Source organism: Lissotriton vulgaris, chromosome 9 (assembly GCF_964263255.1).
Source record: "Lissotriton vulgaris chromosome 9, aLisVul1.2, whole genome shotgun sequence".
Classification (NCBI taxonomy): Eukaryota; Metazoa; Chordata; class Amphibia; order Caudata; family Salamandridae; genus Lissotriton; species Lissotriton vulgaris.
Window position 1 is genome coordinate 627513436 of NC_141697.1, and position 17383 is coordinate 627530818.

At 45.3% G+C, this 17383-nt stretch overlaps 1 protein-coding gene across 2 annotated transcripts in view; it reads left to right on the plus strand.

Moving 5' to 3' along the window:
- Positions 1 to 204: 204 nt before the first annotated feature.
- Positions 205 to 17383, plus strand: part of LOC147691989 (cytochrome P450 2G1-like) — an 833534-nt gene continuing 816355 nt past the window's right edge. For both annotated transcript variants that reach the window (XM_086938275.1, XM_086938277.1), the window contains exon 1: positions 205 to 460. In XM_086938275.1, coding sequence (XP_086794401.1) covers positions 266 to 460 — 195 coding nt within the window. In that variant the 5' untranslated portion in view covers positions 205 to 265. The remainder of the gene's footprint in view (positions 461 to 17383) is intronic.

A 17383-nucleotide genomic window follows, 5' to 3' on the forward strand; every position in this document is an offset into this window, starting at 1 on the left:
CTACGTAATACAACAGGTACACACTCACAGGGTCAATGAAGGGCACCGTCAACGGGCAAGCCTTTCCTCTGCCAATGCAGGTAAGGGTTATCACTTTGTACATTTATTACGCTGATCTGAATGCTTTTAAAGTTAACCATTTATTAAGCTGTGTAAACAGGTCATGCTGATAAAGGTTAGCAATACAGTCTAAAAGCTGGGAGCAAAAAGCCCTGGCACGCACAGAGGTCTTGATATTCTGATTAGACACTGCTGCCCTGGGAGCATGGACACCTCTGTGATGGACCTCGGAGGAGGCGCCTCCCTTTCCTTGGTTCTCACCTTAGCCACATTGATTGTCTTTACGGCCTGGAAAACCATCCACAAACGAGGCAAACTGCCCCCCGGCCCCTTTGCTCTTCCGTTTCTTGGGAACATTTTCCAAGTGGATAGCAAAAATCCTGTCAAGTCAATTAAAAAGGTAGGAAGATTTAATGGTGGAAGATGTATTTTGGGAGAGATGTGTTGAAGATGTGTCAGGATAATGTTATTTAGTGGGTGTGGTATACGCCTCACGTGTAATCGGTGCCCAAGCATATCTGCCTAAGGATCCGTGCGAATATATAAGGTTTTAAATGTTTGCTTTTAAATCTGACTTTTCAGAAAAGTCAGACAGCACTTTGCTTGAAAGGATTCCTGCACAATCATCGAATGGCTTTGTATCAGCATTCATCTTTGCAACTGGACACAACGGAAACAATTGTTTTTTTCTCATTGATTTAAATCATAAAAATGTTCACAGATCACTTTGAATGAATAAAGTCACTATTCTTTGGAAGGAACTGAGGGACCTGCATTATTTACTTTCTCAAGAAGGTATCCTTTTATAGACGAAAATAATATACATTTCAAATAAGACCCAAAAAAGAAAAACAGGTTTATATCATCACCTTTTTTCAGTCATGGCCTGGTAAAAAGGCACAGTAGTGAGATCTACTCTGTATAATTGAAGTCATTAAGTCATTATCATGCCTTTTTTCATTGTATATTATTTGTTTTGTTAGTTAATTTATATACAGAAAAGAGGTCCTACATGAAAGTTTTGTTATTCATAACAAATCATCAAAGTGATGTCATTCTGTCAATTCCAAAACGAATTTGTTCATAATTTCAAAAACCAGAAACGTATCACAGTATCATATGCACAGCGTTATACAAAAAGATATTAAAAAAATTAACAAATATCTGTAAGATAACTTGGCCTCCTGCATTCATAAAATATAGCATTATAAACTCGGGATCATATTCGTCGAAAACAAAACATTTGACATTGTTTCAACTCTAGTAAGTTTAGTAGAAAACCTTAAGACATTCCTAATTATCAAACTCTAATTCAATGAAGTAAGGATGCTCGCTTGCTTATAACGCAAAGGTCTTTTGAAAGTATGTAAAGGACGCTGAGGTTTCCTAATTATGCCCTAAATTCAAATATCTCGTATTCCAGATATATTAATGTGCTAGACAATAGTGAATGTAGAAAACCTTTTGTATAGCCATTGATAATCTGCCATGGTGGCATAAACAAAAATAACCAGACTTTTTGTTTTTAAAATGATGCAAATAAAACGTCTGTGTTAATGACAGTGTGTCAAGCCACAGAATACAGAATCCTGAACGTGATATGCCACTGAAGGGAGTTTGAATAAGAATATCATAATGTATGCAAAGGGGGACCAGGGCAATTAAGGTCCAGCAGACAAGCCTCGATGTATGAACTGGTAGTGAGAAAGAAGAAGCGGCGGTTTGCTCCTATAAGGAGCAAGGGATCTCACACACCCCGAAGTGTGTCATGCTTCATCATAGGGCAGCTCCTCGTTCGGCCGGTGCAGCAATGTCCAACGGGCCTCACAGTGGGGCTCTTTGCCGGAGATCTTTTAATAGACCGCGGTCTCAGCCGTAGATGAAGTGGGTGTGTGTGGGAGGTGTGGTGTCTATAAAAAGTGAGTCGAGTGTAGGGAGAGTGTGGATTAAAAGCACCTATAGTAGCCTGCTGAACAAACTTTAATTAGCGGGTTCCATGTCGTGGTTGAAAAAGTGATACTTGAAAGTAGAATTACTAGTTGTCTCATCAAGTATTTAAGTGAAAATGTGCTATATGTCAAAATGACCATGGCATTTCTTTAGGACCTAAAACATCTATTAACTTCTCGAACAGGGTCCGTTAGCCATATCCTTCAGAACAAATACACCATCAACAGTCAGTACACCATCTGCAGTCAGGTTCCTCTTCATTAGGGACCAGAAGTGGTGGACAAAGGGAGCCGGAAAGCTCTGGAGTAACGGGACACACAGTGAGGTTGCGCCCGACTCTGCTGTTTGGTGCGTGGAGTGCGAACAACCTACCCTTCGTGAGCCCACACACTCCCTACTCTCAACTCACTTTTTATAGACACCACATGTCCCACTCACACTGGCTTCAGCTACGGCTGAGACCAGGGTCTAGAAAATATCTCCGGCAAAGAGCCCCCCTGTGGGACCCCTTGGGCATTGCAGCGCCGGCCCAATGAGGAGCTGCTCTATGATGAAGCATGACACCCTTTGAGGTGTGTGAGGGCCCTTGCTCCTTATAGGAGCAAACCGCCCCTTCTTCTTTCTCACTACCAGGAGAAACATAGCTCGTTGAACAAGAATATCTTCATAGAATAGTGGTAAAAGAGTATGGTCATGTGATTTATGTAATTTAAAGAACTTGACCAGTAACTGACATACAGCGCTGAGCCAAATGGAGATTAAATTATGGTCCACATTTAGTAATACTTGTGCAGAACAATGCATCTTCAAGAAAAACTGTTTTGCGCAGATACCAAAATGTTGAGCATCGCAATACATACTAAGCATCACTTAGCAATGGGGGGCGCTAAGTGGCGCACGAGCGGAATGGCCGCATCTATGTGAGGCTCCCGCAGTCCGACTGAATACATCTTAATTATCCTGTCTTAATACATCCTTTGGTGCAATAATCCACACTCCCCATGAGAGCCTAATGCAGGAAGCACCTGATGGAGGTACCATGATGTAACTGCTGTGAATGCTGCGATGCTGGTGAAGACTGGAGCCTGGCTGCGGGGTGCCGCTGGAAACTGACTAAAGCACAGCAGTCAGGCGAGTGCCGTGGCTCCAACGTGGTTGACAGGCCGCACGGAGACAGAAGGCGAGGCCTGCACAACAGAGACTGTGGCGTCATGAAAACGGCAGTGATGAGTCCCCCTGTGTGAGTTCCCCGCTGCGAAGACTGCAATCATCACCTGATTGTATCTGCGCAAGGGGCTGCACAGGCCATTTTCTGAGCGCGGACCTCAGGAGGCGGCATTATCGTGGGCGGTGAAACTTGGCCCAGGATATGGGTTTGACAGACGTGCATACAATCCATACCGGGTGAGGAAAAACAAGTGCGACTGTGGGCACTGACTGTAACTGCTGACATATTTACGGGCCCTCAGATTGCTGATAATTTGCCACTCCAGAGCTGTACCTTGTAGAAGACAGGCGAGAGCAGCGCAGCACCTGATGTGGCAGGACACTGTAAAAAAACGCGCAAATAGCTGCATTGGATGCAAACTGATAGAGACAATGCACTGCAGGAGTGAAACCGGTGCATCGCGATTAAGCGTTGTAGTGCACGGTAATATGGAATAACTTCAGGAGCCGCCGTGCGAGCAGAAAAACATCACAAACGATCAGGCTGCCCCAAGCCAGATATAAAAAGAATGCACCCTTGAATTCAGAGGCAGTGGCAATATTCGGACACACATAGCTGAACACTAATTGGCCCACGTCAGACATATACTACGTTGTGTGTGAGGGGTCACGGTGTGGGGAAAGCCGGCGCTCCTACATATGTTGAGCGGCCTGAATCACTGTATGAAGGGTGGCAGTATACTGCAGAGCTATGGGCCTAGTTCACTGAGATCCCTCACGGCACTGCTATGTAACATGAGGCGGACAGGCCACTAAAGACAGCAGTACAGTAGCAGTGGCATTGGGCAACTGATATTACCAGCGCAAAAGAGAAGAGATAAACGGAGACTAGTACATTGCTACTAATTGGCGCGACCCACACGAACTGTACGATCTTTTGCCTAGACAACAATATATACACAGTAGTGGTGTGGTAGACCATCGCGTTACAGGCCTGAGGAACACTCACACGCAAATAATGCAAGGTGTAACTGCAGCTCAAGACGGTGAATAGATACTGAGGAACGGTTTTGCGCAAAGAAATCTTAAGCGGCATGTGGAGACATGGGACGTCCAGATGCCCGGCAACCTCGCCTCACCTTTGAGGTAAAAAAGAACCCCCCAAAAAAAGCAACAATAGAAGAGGGGGATGGAGCACCAGAGGTGACGGGGGGTGAAGATTCTGGCACCACGAATGATCTACACACCATACTAACCGAAATGAGGCAAGGGTTTGCTACTATTGCTGACAAGGTCGACACACTTACGACTCATATGGACAATATAGCAAGTAAATTGGACCAACATGATACGCGGCTCAATGAAGCAGAACAGCGCATATCAGGTTCGGAAGATGTCACAGAGCAATTAAAAACAGCAATGACTCAAATGGATACACTTATGAGAATTATTGATGCGAAGAACGAGGACATTGAAGCTCGCAGCCGCCGCAACAATATACGTATCCTAGGTGTGCCTGAGCGTACCAATACTGGGCGGCTAGAACTTTATGTGGAAAAAATGCTGATGGCGATTGCTGGAGAGGGTGCTCTATCGACACAGTTCATAGTGGAACGTGTGCACATCATCGCACGTCTGCTAATTTACCACGATAGAGAAACAGTGTTGAAAGTAGCGAGAGAGAAAAAACAACTCAACTACGAGGGAGTGTCATTCACCATATTCCCTGACTTCACGGTGTGGGTGCAAGAGGAACGGAGAAAATACAATGGCGTGAAGCAGAAGCTGAGACAGGAACAGATAGACTATGCTCTTTTGTACCCAGCACGATTGCAATTTACCTATCAGGGCCGGCAAACCATGCATACGTCACCACAATCGGTGGAGAAATTCCTGAAGACACTGAAGCGCAGAAAGACTGAGTCCACGGAACAGGACGAGCTGGAAGAGACGATAATGTCAGACGTCGAATAAAACTGGACACCAACGACAAGATATGGGTTGCGAAGTGGGGAACCCTATATAGGCACTGTGAGAGGATCATGGAGAGTCCCGCACCACTGTCTTAAGTAATGTATAATGGCACATGATATGTTGGGCCAGTTGATAAATGTTATTACGGAATTGGTTAATGATGTAGGGGAGTAATGGATGCAGCATGATCAATATTTCTCTTATTTATTTTTCTTTTCTTTTCTTTTTACTCTTTGTTAGTCGGACACCCTTGCTGGGTCTGGGGTACTGCAAAGAGCAAGCAGACCTCGGAATTGCAGCAAGGTTTAAGGTGTGTCACCTGGGGAGATTGCCCCGATGGGAATACCCCCATTGTTTCATTGTTGGGAATGTTCAGGTGGGGGGGGACTGTCTGACCCGGTTTGGGAGTGTCAGTGGGAGAGAGGAGGGGATGGGGGTTCAGGTATTGCTAGTCACGAGTTACGGTACAGGTAAAGATTGATAGACAGGTACAAGGTATTGGAGGCGAGGCAATGTATGGTTCTTTTGCAGTGATATTTTGTGATGCGATAGACAAAAATGGCTGATGATGGGAAGACATCGACTGTGTCAATGTTGTCTTGGAATATACGGGGTCTAAATGAAGAAAGAAAAGGCAGGAACATATTGGCGCATCTAGATCGCCATCAGGTACATATAGCGTTACTGCAGGAAACGCACTTGCGTCCACGTTCAAGCCACACATTCGCAAGTAGGTGGGCATCGGTTAGGCTGTTCTCCTCTTACTCCTCATATGATAGGGGCACGGCCATTCTGATTAAGAGGTCAATTCAATTCAGAGTGATTGGTGTCCTAATAGATACAGAGGGCAGATTTGTTATTGTGTGGGGCAGACTTGGCACTGATACGGTCACAATTGTGAATTGCTATGCCCCAAACATCGACACGCCTGAATTTTTCTCAACACTGTAGGGGAATGTTGTAACCATTGGTTCGATGCACATTATCTGGGGGGGGGATTTAATGTAGCTATGGCACCTAGACTAGATAGAGCGGATGGATGTAAGAAGTACAATAGGCGGTATAGAGATGTATTGCAAGGAATTATGGAAGAAGGTGGCCTAATTGACAGTTGGTGGTTTGTTCACCCTATGCAAAGAGAAGGAACACATTTCACATCCTATTCAAACACTTGGGCCCGTCTTGACTATTGTCTATTGTCTCGAGGGCTGAGTACAGATATAGGGAAAGTTGTACATTGAGCCAGAACATATTCAGACCACTGTCCTGTGTTGGTACAATTACGGATGCCTGGCTGTGACAGACCACGACCCACATGGAGGCTTCAGCCCACGGCACTGTTAGACGAAGTGTTTAAAACAGAACTGGGAGACGAGATTGCAGCATTCTTTCCTCGCAACAAAGGATCAGTGGAGAGTGTAGAGGTGGTGTGGGAAGCATTTAAAGTTACGGTCAGAGGGTATTGCATCTCCAAAAGCTTTGGGGTTCTGCGAGATATCCAACGTACTATACGCAAACTGGAGCCAGAGAGGACTGGAGGCACAGATGACAAGAGGGACCGATGGGAGGATACACAAAGATTTTAGGGCTAAGCTGTCGGAATACGAGGACGAGGCTGCGAGGGAGGCAAAATTTAGAGGGAAGCACTGGTTGGCACGGAAATACTGTGAGGGAAGAGGCCAGGCCAAGCACTAGCAGAAATTACTAGAAATCCACGATTAAGTACCAACATATTGGAGATTAACAAACCAGACGGCGGGACATGTCAGGACACTGAGGGAATTTTGGAAACGTTTAAGATACACTATGGAAAGCTATACACTATGCACAGAATGGGAGAGGTGAGGTTCGGGAATTTTCTGGATGATATTGCATTGTGTTGGCTAAGTGACGTGCACAGAACATTCCTTAGCGCTCCACTAGAGCTGGATGAGATTAGAGAGGCAATAATGTCACTAAAAAATGGAAAGGTGTCCGGGGTTTATGGACTGCCTGCTGAATTCTATAAATGTTACATAGACATTATGGCCCCCGTCATTACGCCTATCATTGGACGGCGCCTACGCCATGTATGCCGCAGTTGGCAGTGGAAGACTGGGTGGCATGTCCCCTCCCTCTAAACAGCCTTATACACGGCCCTGTTGAGGCCCTAGAGACACCGTTCACCACGGTATCATGCACGATCGACGCCTGGAAAAGGATTGCGAAAAAGTTGCACCTCAGCTACTATATTCACCACGCATGCCACTGACACACCATCCCAAAATATCGTTGTTGCAGGAAACAGGGTTCCAAGTAATGTGCAGGCGCCTTAAGATCGCTACATGGGGAGATATCTTTCTGGAGGGGCAGCTTCGAACTACGGAACAGTTGTTCCAGGGATTGCAGCCCACACCGTTAGAAATTTCTATTGTGTGCATCTGAGACAGGGGCTAAAAAATATCTTACCAGAATATCCAAAGGAACCTGAGACCGTAGCGCCATTACACGGAATGCTGAATTCGGCAGATGGGACACATGTGGTCTCCGGTATCTATGGGAACATTAGGACACAACACCAAGGCGTTTAGAGTGCGGCCTGCAGGCACTGGAGTGAGGATATGGGTAACGAAATATCCGAAGCACAATGGAGCTACTGTTGTGCTATCACTGCTAATATCTCTTCTAGCTGCAGACTCAAAATAATTCACTACAGGTTTCTGCAGAGACTCTACTAAACACCAGTTAAGAAATTTCGATTTCATCTGTCAGATAATGATAGATGTGAAAGATGTAAGACAGACAGAGCAGGGTTTATGCACTTGTCGTGGCAATGCCCTGGGGTATGGGAATACTGGACTCAGGTGCACACAGCTCTACAGGCAATGATGGAGGGTACGTTTGACAGGGATCCACTCATTATGCTATTGGGATACACCATGCAGATACCTAAACAACACAGAACATTTCTTGACATTGCTCTGTTGCTTGCAAAACGTAGGGTTGCATGTCGTTGGGGGAGAGGCAGAGCACTGAAATTCAAGGATTGGCTCATTGATATTACATATTGCCAAGAACAGAACACTGTCTATGCTGAAACACAGCAGATGGTGAGCAGGCCTAGGGATATATGGGGCCCTCTTCAGGCATACCTCTTAACCAGTACAGGGTCGCAAGATGGGGCAGAGACAGACAGGCGGGATGACAACGTGACTGTATCAATGTGAATGTAAATGGTATACATATCAACTACAAAGCGGGGAGTTACAGAAGACGATGTCACGCACAGTCATGTGAGGCCAATGCCAGAAGTACGTATGCTGAATATGTGCATTGCAGCAAACTTTACAGTGATGAAATACTAGCCCTGATAGACCTTTAGGCTATGCTGAGACCGCGATATGTAGTGGGGTGTGATGATGAGCTATGCTATTTTTACTCACCATGCTTCAGAACTGCAGAGAAGCACTATGTAATGTGATATGTCCTGTCGTACAAGCTGCTAATATTTACGGATTCCAGAACTGACCTGTTGTACTTCTTTGACTGTATGAGATTGTACCTATGTTTTAACTTGGAAAATGGAATACATAAAGTTTCACAAAAAAAAAGCATCACTTGGCAATGAGATAACTTGCAGCCTGAGGTGCAACACATGATGATGTAATGTCAGAGTTATTCTATGCCATATATGCCACACAATGTTAAAATAGTGTCATATAAACAGTTCAAAATGCCATTTCGCAACACAATGCTACTATTGGTTGAAAAGGACAATAACTGAGGAAGGCAAGTGAAAGCCATGGGTGTACAAGAAAGCGCAAAATTAAATTCTCAGATGAAGCAGTGGACATATTGGTAACTGAGGGGACAACAATGCAGGATTAGTTTTACATCATCCAAAATCTCGACTGCAAAAAAGGTCGTCCTTTGTTAAAAGATCCTTGATAAGGTCAAAGTGGGAGCCCTAGCACGAATGATGGTTGAAGAGTTAGAAAAGAGGCTGGGAGTTTGCCACTTTATGTCTCACTCTATGCGTAGGACCTCCTCCTCTACACTCAAAGGGAAAACACCGATGAGGAGGGGGGCGTCTCCACATTGACAGGGTTTGGCCACCATTCTGGTCTATGGGTTAACTCGGATAGATCCAATACGTTCCCATTGTACAACCCACTAACTTCAGCTCCCCTCCTGAGGTGGGTATTACGCTGCATTGGGAACTGGTTATGCTCTGATATCTAGCAGTGCAGGTATATCACACTGAATCAGAGCTGATTTAGGGTAATGCTAGATCGACCCTCACATGCCTTTGTTGTTCTACGCTCCTTTGGCTCTCCCTCGCTCTCTCTGTGATGGGAAAAAGAAAAATTTCCTAGCTATCGTAACGGAAAGTTTCAATTCTATTAAGGACTCGGAGGCCTGGGTTATGTAATTCTCTCTTAATTAATAGCAGCCAAAAACATATAACAACTACATTTCTCATGCAACCTTGGTAAACCGGTAGTGAAAAGAAATCGTCCAATCAGCAGCCAACATGGGTCCCCTAATCAGTGGCGATGCAGACCAACATATTCTGGCTCCACTGACTTCCCATTCTCGTTCGAAGAGCGAAGACAGCTGGAATCTCACATTCATGAGTCCTGTTTGTTTGATTCAGAACCTAAAACAAAAACCAGAAGATTTTAACTAATCTAAACCAGGAAATGCTAAACCTGTGGATAAAGCAAGTGAGGTATAACACCATATAAACTTTCTTGCCATCCAATATAGAATGGAAAATGTTTTACTTATTCAAATACGAGGAGGAACAGTTGTTCCAAACCCTAGGGTGGGATAATCCTCGTCTCGAAACTTTCCGTTAACTTGGAGATTTTTCATTCTATGTCAGGAGTGGAGGCGAGGATTATGCTAGTTCAAACCTTCCTCACCATGAGGTGAGCCATATCCAGGATAGGTTTGAAGTAAAATCTTTTAAAGGTCGAGTCAGAGGACCAATCTGCTGCATTGATGATGTCCTCTAAGCGTGCACCTAAACCACAGGCATTGAAGGCCATTGCTCCTCGAGTTGAGTGAGCCCCAAGGGGGCCGGAATTCTTCCGTTGCCTCCTCATACGCTTTCAGACAGCGAACCACACACAGTTTCGGGGACTCGGGGAATTCCGGGTAACTGATGACTCTCATGTGGTACTTCGTTCGTCTATGAAGAGTGAAAGTAACCCCATTCAGAGTGAACAGCCTGCCCGTGATATCCAATGCCTGAACGTCTGAGACGCGTTGACACGAAATGAGGCAGAGTAACATGGCCAGTATAGCAGACAACTCTTTCCGTGAGAGGAATCGATTGGGTTGCCAAGACAAATAAAGATTAAGAACCTGATTTACATCCCAAAGGGCTGAGTACCGGGTTCCGGAGGAAGTTACAACCTGATGCCTCGTAGTAGCTTACAAACAAAAGAGTATTCCCCAACATTCGTATTATTCAGCGGCACATGACCTGACTAAATGGCTGAACGAAAGGTATAAACCGATCTGTTAGCCAGTCCTTCAGAGACTAAATTAGCCAGAAAATTAAGAATATGGACTACCCCTGCATCCACGGGATTGATACCCTGTTGCATACACCAACAGGACCATCTAACCCATGCGGACCTGTACCGTTTGACAGTACTATCTTCCCACACCTTGGACATGAACTATTCAGCTTTATCCGAAAGGCCAGGGACTTCCCAGTGTTTCCTGAAATCCGCCACACCATGAGCCAAGACCAGTTTGCCAGAATCAGAGGATGAGGGGCTTGCTTGGGACTCAGGAGAAGAGACAGAAACCGGGGGATTAGGATTGGAGAATCCCATAAAGTTCCAGAAGAACTGGAAACCAAACTTTCGATCTCCACATAAAAGTGACAAGAACCATCTCTGCCTGTTGCCTCGTGATCTGGGCGGTTGCCCTCGTTATCATAGCAAAAGGAGGAAACGCATATCCGTGTTCCAGACTCCAATCGTGCAGCCGGATCCGTCCTCCAACTGAAGAACCATGGAAGTTGATTGTCTAATCATGAGGCAAACAGGTCTAAGGAAAATGGACCCCATTGGTAGTTCAATGATTGGAAGACCTCTGAGTCGAGCTTCCAAAAGCTGGAGTCAATGAAATTGCGGGATTGGAAATCTGCAACCAGGTTCTCCTGACCAGGGAGATACTCCGCCTTGACCAACACGTGATGGTATAGGCAGTACTGCCAAAAGCTGGCGGCCAAATCCGAGAGGGCCTTGGATCTCGTGCTCTCTAAATGATTGATGTATCGGATGACCAAAATATTGTCCATCTTCAGAAGGACTGAGGATTAAATTGAGTCCCTCGTCCAGCAGAAAACTGTGAAAGAGCACGCTAGAAGCTCTAAGCAGGTGATATGAAACCTCCGTTCTTGAGGAGACCACAACCCTCCTATGGAAAATTCGGCGCATCTGGCACCCCAGCCTTATCTGCTGGCATCTGATTCTATCACAGAGTCTGGAGCAGAACCGAATATGGTGCGCCCGTTCCAGGCCTCCATATGTTCCACTACATGTGATTCTCGGACAGGGGAACCCTGAAAGAGTATGGACATCCCCTCCGTATGTGACTCACTTCGAGGCTCTGGAGTGTTCGATAGTGTAGCGGACCTGGGAAGATGGCATGTATAGAGGCAGAGAGAAGACCTACAATTCGAGCTATGTGTCGCAAGAAAATTTGAGACTTGGTGAGCAAACGTCTTAATTTGTCATGAATCTTTAAAATCTTTCTAGCTGGAAGACTGAGAGTGGAAGCCACAGACTTTGAGTCATTGACCACAAACCCCAGACCTTGCAGGATGTCCACCGCTGTCTAAAGAGGCTGTGAGAGTTGGCGTGGGCACGCGCCCATGAGGAGGATGTCGTTCAGATAGACAATCATTCGGATTCCTTGTGCTCTCAAGAACTCCACCACCGATCTGAGGACCTTGGTGAAGCACCAAGGGGCCAAGGAAAGACCGAACTGAAGGGCGTTAATCTCGTAAGTCTGATTGTGCCACACAAATTGGAGGAAGCAACGATGGGGAGGAAAGATTGGAACCACCAGGTAGGCGTCTTTTAAGACCAGCCGTACCATCCAGTCCAGAGGTCTCAGGACATCCCTGAGGAGGTGAATCGCCTCCATTTTGAAGTGGCGGTAGACCAGCCACTCATTGAACTCGCTGAGATTTTGAACCAGACGCTTGCCCACGTCCACTAGAAAAATGTTGCTTATGAACCCCCTTGGGTAAAGTGACGTACGGGAGATAGCCCCTTTGGCTAGCAGGAAAGAAACTTCAAAGTCCACAAGACAGGACTCTTGGAGGGAGAACTGAATAGGCCTCGCTATTAGACCTTGATGGGGTTAGCCTATATAATCTATTTGGAAACCCTGAACTGTTTGAAGTACCCAGGCATCCCCTGTGATGGAAGTCCATGTCTGGAAAGAACTCCCCAGCCTTCCCCCTACTTGCTCCACGATAACCACGGCCCCTGCCTCGCCGGCCTCTGGTGGGATAGAAATTCCCAAATCTTATCTGGTCCTGGTATTGCTTCTGTCTAGGGCCTTGTCCCCTTGAAGGGACATGGTTTGAGAAACGGCCGGTCAAGCGACCCCTACCTCGACCGGCCCCGTGGAAAACCTGAGGAAACACCTTTTTGATAGTCGTTTGAGTTTTGTCAAGGGAGGTGAAAGTATTCACAAACTTTCCCAACTCCTTGACAAAAGGCTCGCCAAAGAGTCCCCCTTGGGCCACCGCCCCAGCCTCCGAGTCAGCAAGATCCCCCAACTTGGAATCAACCTTGATAAGGAGGGATCGTCAGCGTTCAGTTGAAAGAGCATAATTAGCATTGCCTAAAAATACTTTGCCTCTTTGCGCCCAACCTGCGAGTGCCTCCAGGGAAATTATGGAGCCTGAAACTTTAGCTTCTTCAGCCATATCTAGATTTTTTGTGAGGGGGCCTAGAGTGTCCAGTAGCTTATCCTTGCACGCCCGCCAGGGCCTATCAATACCCTTTTTGGGGTCCTTGATGAATTTTTTGAGGAAGCTGGCCATCCTAGCGTCAATCTCAGGGGTAAGGGCCACCTTGCCCTCAAGAGAGAGTCTGGGTCATTCTGCCCTCAAACAGTTGCGTGCATCCTTACATACTATAAAAAGAACACATTGTGTCATGAGTGTAAGATATCATACAAGTACTTCTACACTACAGCAAATGTGACATCAACATCAAAATCACACACTAAAGACCAGATTGACAATTTTTCTCACAAAGCAGCAGAGTAACCAAATTTGTTGCAGTGGGTTTTGAGAGGACAACACATTGCAGTCCAGCATCTAATAAGATTGGCCTGCTGCCAGTGTCATCCTTGTGCTGGTGCCCAAACAGGCTGCCATGCACAATCCACAGCCTCACAACATTGTGCATTAGTGAGCATTCACAGTCCATTCTAGGATTTGTACTGATCACCCTCCCCTTCAAGTACAAATTTCTAAGTCTAAGCAAACTATGATGAATCTCATGCATTGCATGTGTACTGTGTGCTGCAGTTCTTGTTAACTCCTGCTTCAAGGAAGTATTTATTGTTTATACAAAGCTCAGCCTTTCATTCTTTGAAGATAATTTTTTCATCCCAACCTAGGCCCTCATTACAATGGTGGTGGGCATCGCTGCAGACATGTGTCTCTCCGACAATGAGTCGGCAGTCCCACCTGCCGTTTAGGATAGGACCTCCAGCACAGCGTTGTACTACGGCTTTCGCTGTGAACCAGGTGAAGTGCTGCAGTACAAACAGGTACTTTTCAAACATCCATGCACCGTGTGCCTGGATGTTTGAGTGGCACCACATGTGCATCCCTGGCCTTTAGCAGTTTTTCAAGGAGGCCATGGTGGTCAGTCTACCATGAAAGGCTGTGAGAAATCAACATCCTAATCCCTACGGCAGTGCCTGCGCAGGCACCACCTCCATTGTAGGGATTAGTGTCCCCCCCCACACGGGCTCCCTGAGCCTGTTGAAGATGACGGTATGTCCCTCAGACTGCTGAGGTCTGACCACTGGCTTCTTGATGCTGCTGTCAGCCTGATGGTCTGGATGTGGGTGGGTCCGCCAATGACGGCCTGTCGGTGGCAGTCCCATTGACATCAAAATTTGGCCCCTAGTGGTGTTTGCACGATCCGTCCCAATAACGCCCTTTGACAGAAAGCAACTCAAAGTAGCACAAAGTGTTTTTACACTTAGTAAGGAGCACCTTTGCAGTGCAAAGCAACTTTTGCACTAGATAGTAAATATGCTTGTATAACTTCCCATTGCCACACAGCCTTAGGATATCTGGGGGTACATTTTGAAAAAGGCTCTTGGTCAAGGAAATGCACTAAGCAGTCTACTGGTGCCCGTGTCAGGCCAAATAAGCACACATAGCATAATGCTATACAAAAATGTGAAAGTCCATATGTTCATTTTTGATGCCATATGCACATAGTGCACATTTACATGTGACATGACACTTATTTTTACCAACATGTCACACAACTAAACATCAACTTGACAACAATCTATGCCCTAAACATCATTGGAGACAATACAGCAGAGTTCACTAGCAACTAATCAACACACAGATAGTTGGAAATCTGCTGTGGATGCGATGTCTCCAGGATAATAAATCCTCCAAGCTGTAAGCCAGTCTACAGGTTTAAGTTGATGCTTCTCTTGTAGAAGGTAAATGAGGCCTGGGCACTTTACTCCAATGATACTGTTTTAAATACTGCAGTGTTTGTCAGGAAAAACAGCTGTGTTAGTCTGGAAGCTGTCTAAACTGTTAGTGAGTTAAGCTAGAGAAATACTGATGCCTTTTGATTTGACAGAAATGGAAACCAAATCCCCTACATATGGAGTGTTGTAGGCATATAAATTCATGTAGGTAATTGATCATAGTAATTGGATACCTTTTGTGATTGTCAATCTATTGTGATTGCTTAACAGGGGATGAATGTTTAGATTCATGTCTGGTGCTCACAAGACTGGCCACTTTGGGGGTCACATCTCTTAGTGTTTCAATGTATATTTGTTGTACCCATACCAGGATGTTTTTGCCTTACTTATACGTGTCCATGGTGTAAACATGATTTTGATGTTGAAGTACCTGATTACAAGTTAGGTGAAGGAAAATGAATGCATGTTTTAAAGCATTAATTTCGCTCTGCCTAATTATGAGTGGTTAGGTCTTTCACTCTCAGTTTCACTAGGTATGGGAGAACCTGACCTAATTTTTATTGCCAGTAATTCCATCCGAATAAAATCACATGGGGCTTTAGCTACAGCAGCAGCCAAGCCTCATTTAGGATTTGCTTCTTACATGGGAGAACATACAGTGATCCCCCTCCATAAAAAAACTTCCCTCAGCTCCTATTCGACCTTCTTCTCTCACACCTCCTCCACCCAGAGGCCCACATATATGTATAACACGTGCTCAGAGCAGCTGATAAACCATACGCAAATTTGTGGGGAATGATGAATTCCATGACATTTACCACCAGAAAAATGTGGCCCATGTGCTAATTCCCCATTCCATTCTAAAGTCAATTCGAAATGACATGGTACTGGGGTAATTTTACCAGGCCAATATTAGAGATGTTTCAGGTGGCTCAAGCTGCTAGTTGCCTACTGGAAGACCAGCGTACAGCCACCATAGTGGTCATACATAAACAAGGAAATCCTCCAGAGGACTCCAGCTCCTATCAGCCTATATCCCTACTAAATATAGAGGCGAAGGTTCTGGAAAAGGCCCTGGTAATGCGACTTAGTAAATGAATCACTACCATAATACATGTGGATCAGTCCGGCTTCATGCCTCACAGGAGTATCCACATCAACTTGAGACACCTCTCTGGCGTTTCACACCTTACTGGCCTACCTCGTGCGGAACAGTCAGTGTTGCTAGCTTTGGATGCCAAAATGGCATTTCATTGTAAAGAATGGCAATATATCTTTGCTACCTTAACTAGAATGGGTTTAGGACCAACATTTTGTACATGGGTAAGACTGTTATACCAAGCCCCCATGGCCAGGGTGCACATAAATAGGGTTATGTCTTGTTTATTTGAACTACAAAGAAAAGGTACTCATCAGAGATGTCCCTTGTTGCCCTTGATTTTTGCCTTAGCACTTGCACTATTGGGGTCTTGGATTCGCCAAGACCCTCTGATATGGAGAATTAGAGCAGCTGGAGGCTGGGAGGAACATATCTCCCTATACACCGATGATGTCTTGCTGCACGCCACAAGACCGTATTTATCCACAGCCAGAATCTTTGATATCTTTGATCTCTTTGGTAGCCCTCAGGGTACTAAATTAATTGGACCAAGTCTGTCATCTTTCCCTTGTTGGGAGCACTGCTGTCTCTTGACGCAAAATTGGCGATACAGGGGGAACAGAATTGGCCTCGTTTTACTGGAATTTGGCTGATGATGGCAGCCGGAGTGGCAATACATAATTTTGCAAGAAGACCTGGCAAGTCTTACCCCGAATTCTGAAGAATGGAAGGTAGACCTTGATTGGTGTCAGAGGTTGGAAGAGGTGATTTATCAAAGCAGGGGATGACACAGAAAGTGGGAAAAGGTGTGGGGAGCCTGATAAAAGTCCCTGGGCACCAATACGATGATTGAGTGGTGGAATTACTTTTACACTGTGCGACTGATTAGACTATGGCTGTTGTCAAACCTGATATACCATATGGCCGTAAACGTCTCTGAAGTGATTTGAGTTTTCGACCAGCTACCCGTATGGTACTTGATTCAATGCCAAACAAGTTTCTCTTGAGGACTGTGTCCGCTCCATTCAAAAATGTATGATGAATAATTGTTCATTAGAAGAGAGATTACGTCATTAGTTTCACTCACCTAGAGCAGTGTTCCATGTCTGTAGGTCCGATGTACCATGACAGCAATGATGTTCACATGTCAGCATACAGGTGATGGCTCTCTATTGCCTGAGTACACAGTCATAAGAATGCATTACAGTTCTCAATTTAAAACTTTCAGAAATAGAGGAGTGCTGTGCAATTCCCTGCTGTTGATTCTGCATTCAATATCATGTAGCGCACACAATCCTTATTGAAGCATTGTTAAATACAATTTAACATCATAGTAAAACAACACCCACTCAAAAAAACACAACTCCAAGTGTACCCAGTGCTGTCAACTTGCAAAGTAAAGATAATAAACACACAAAA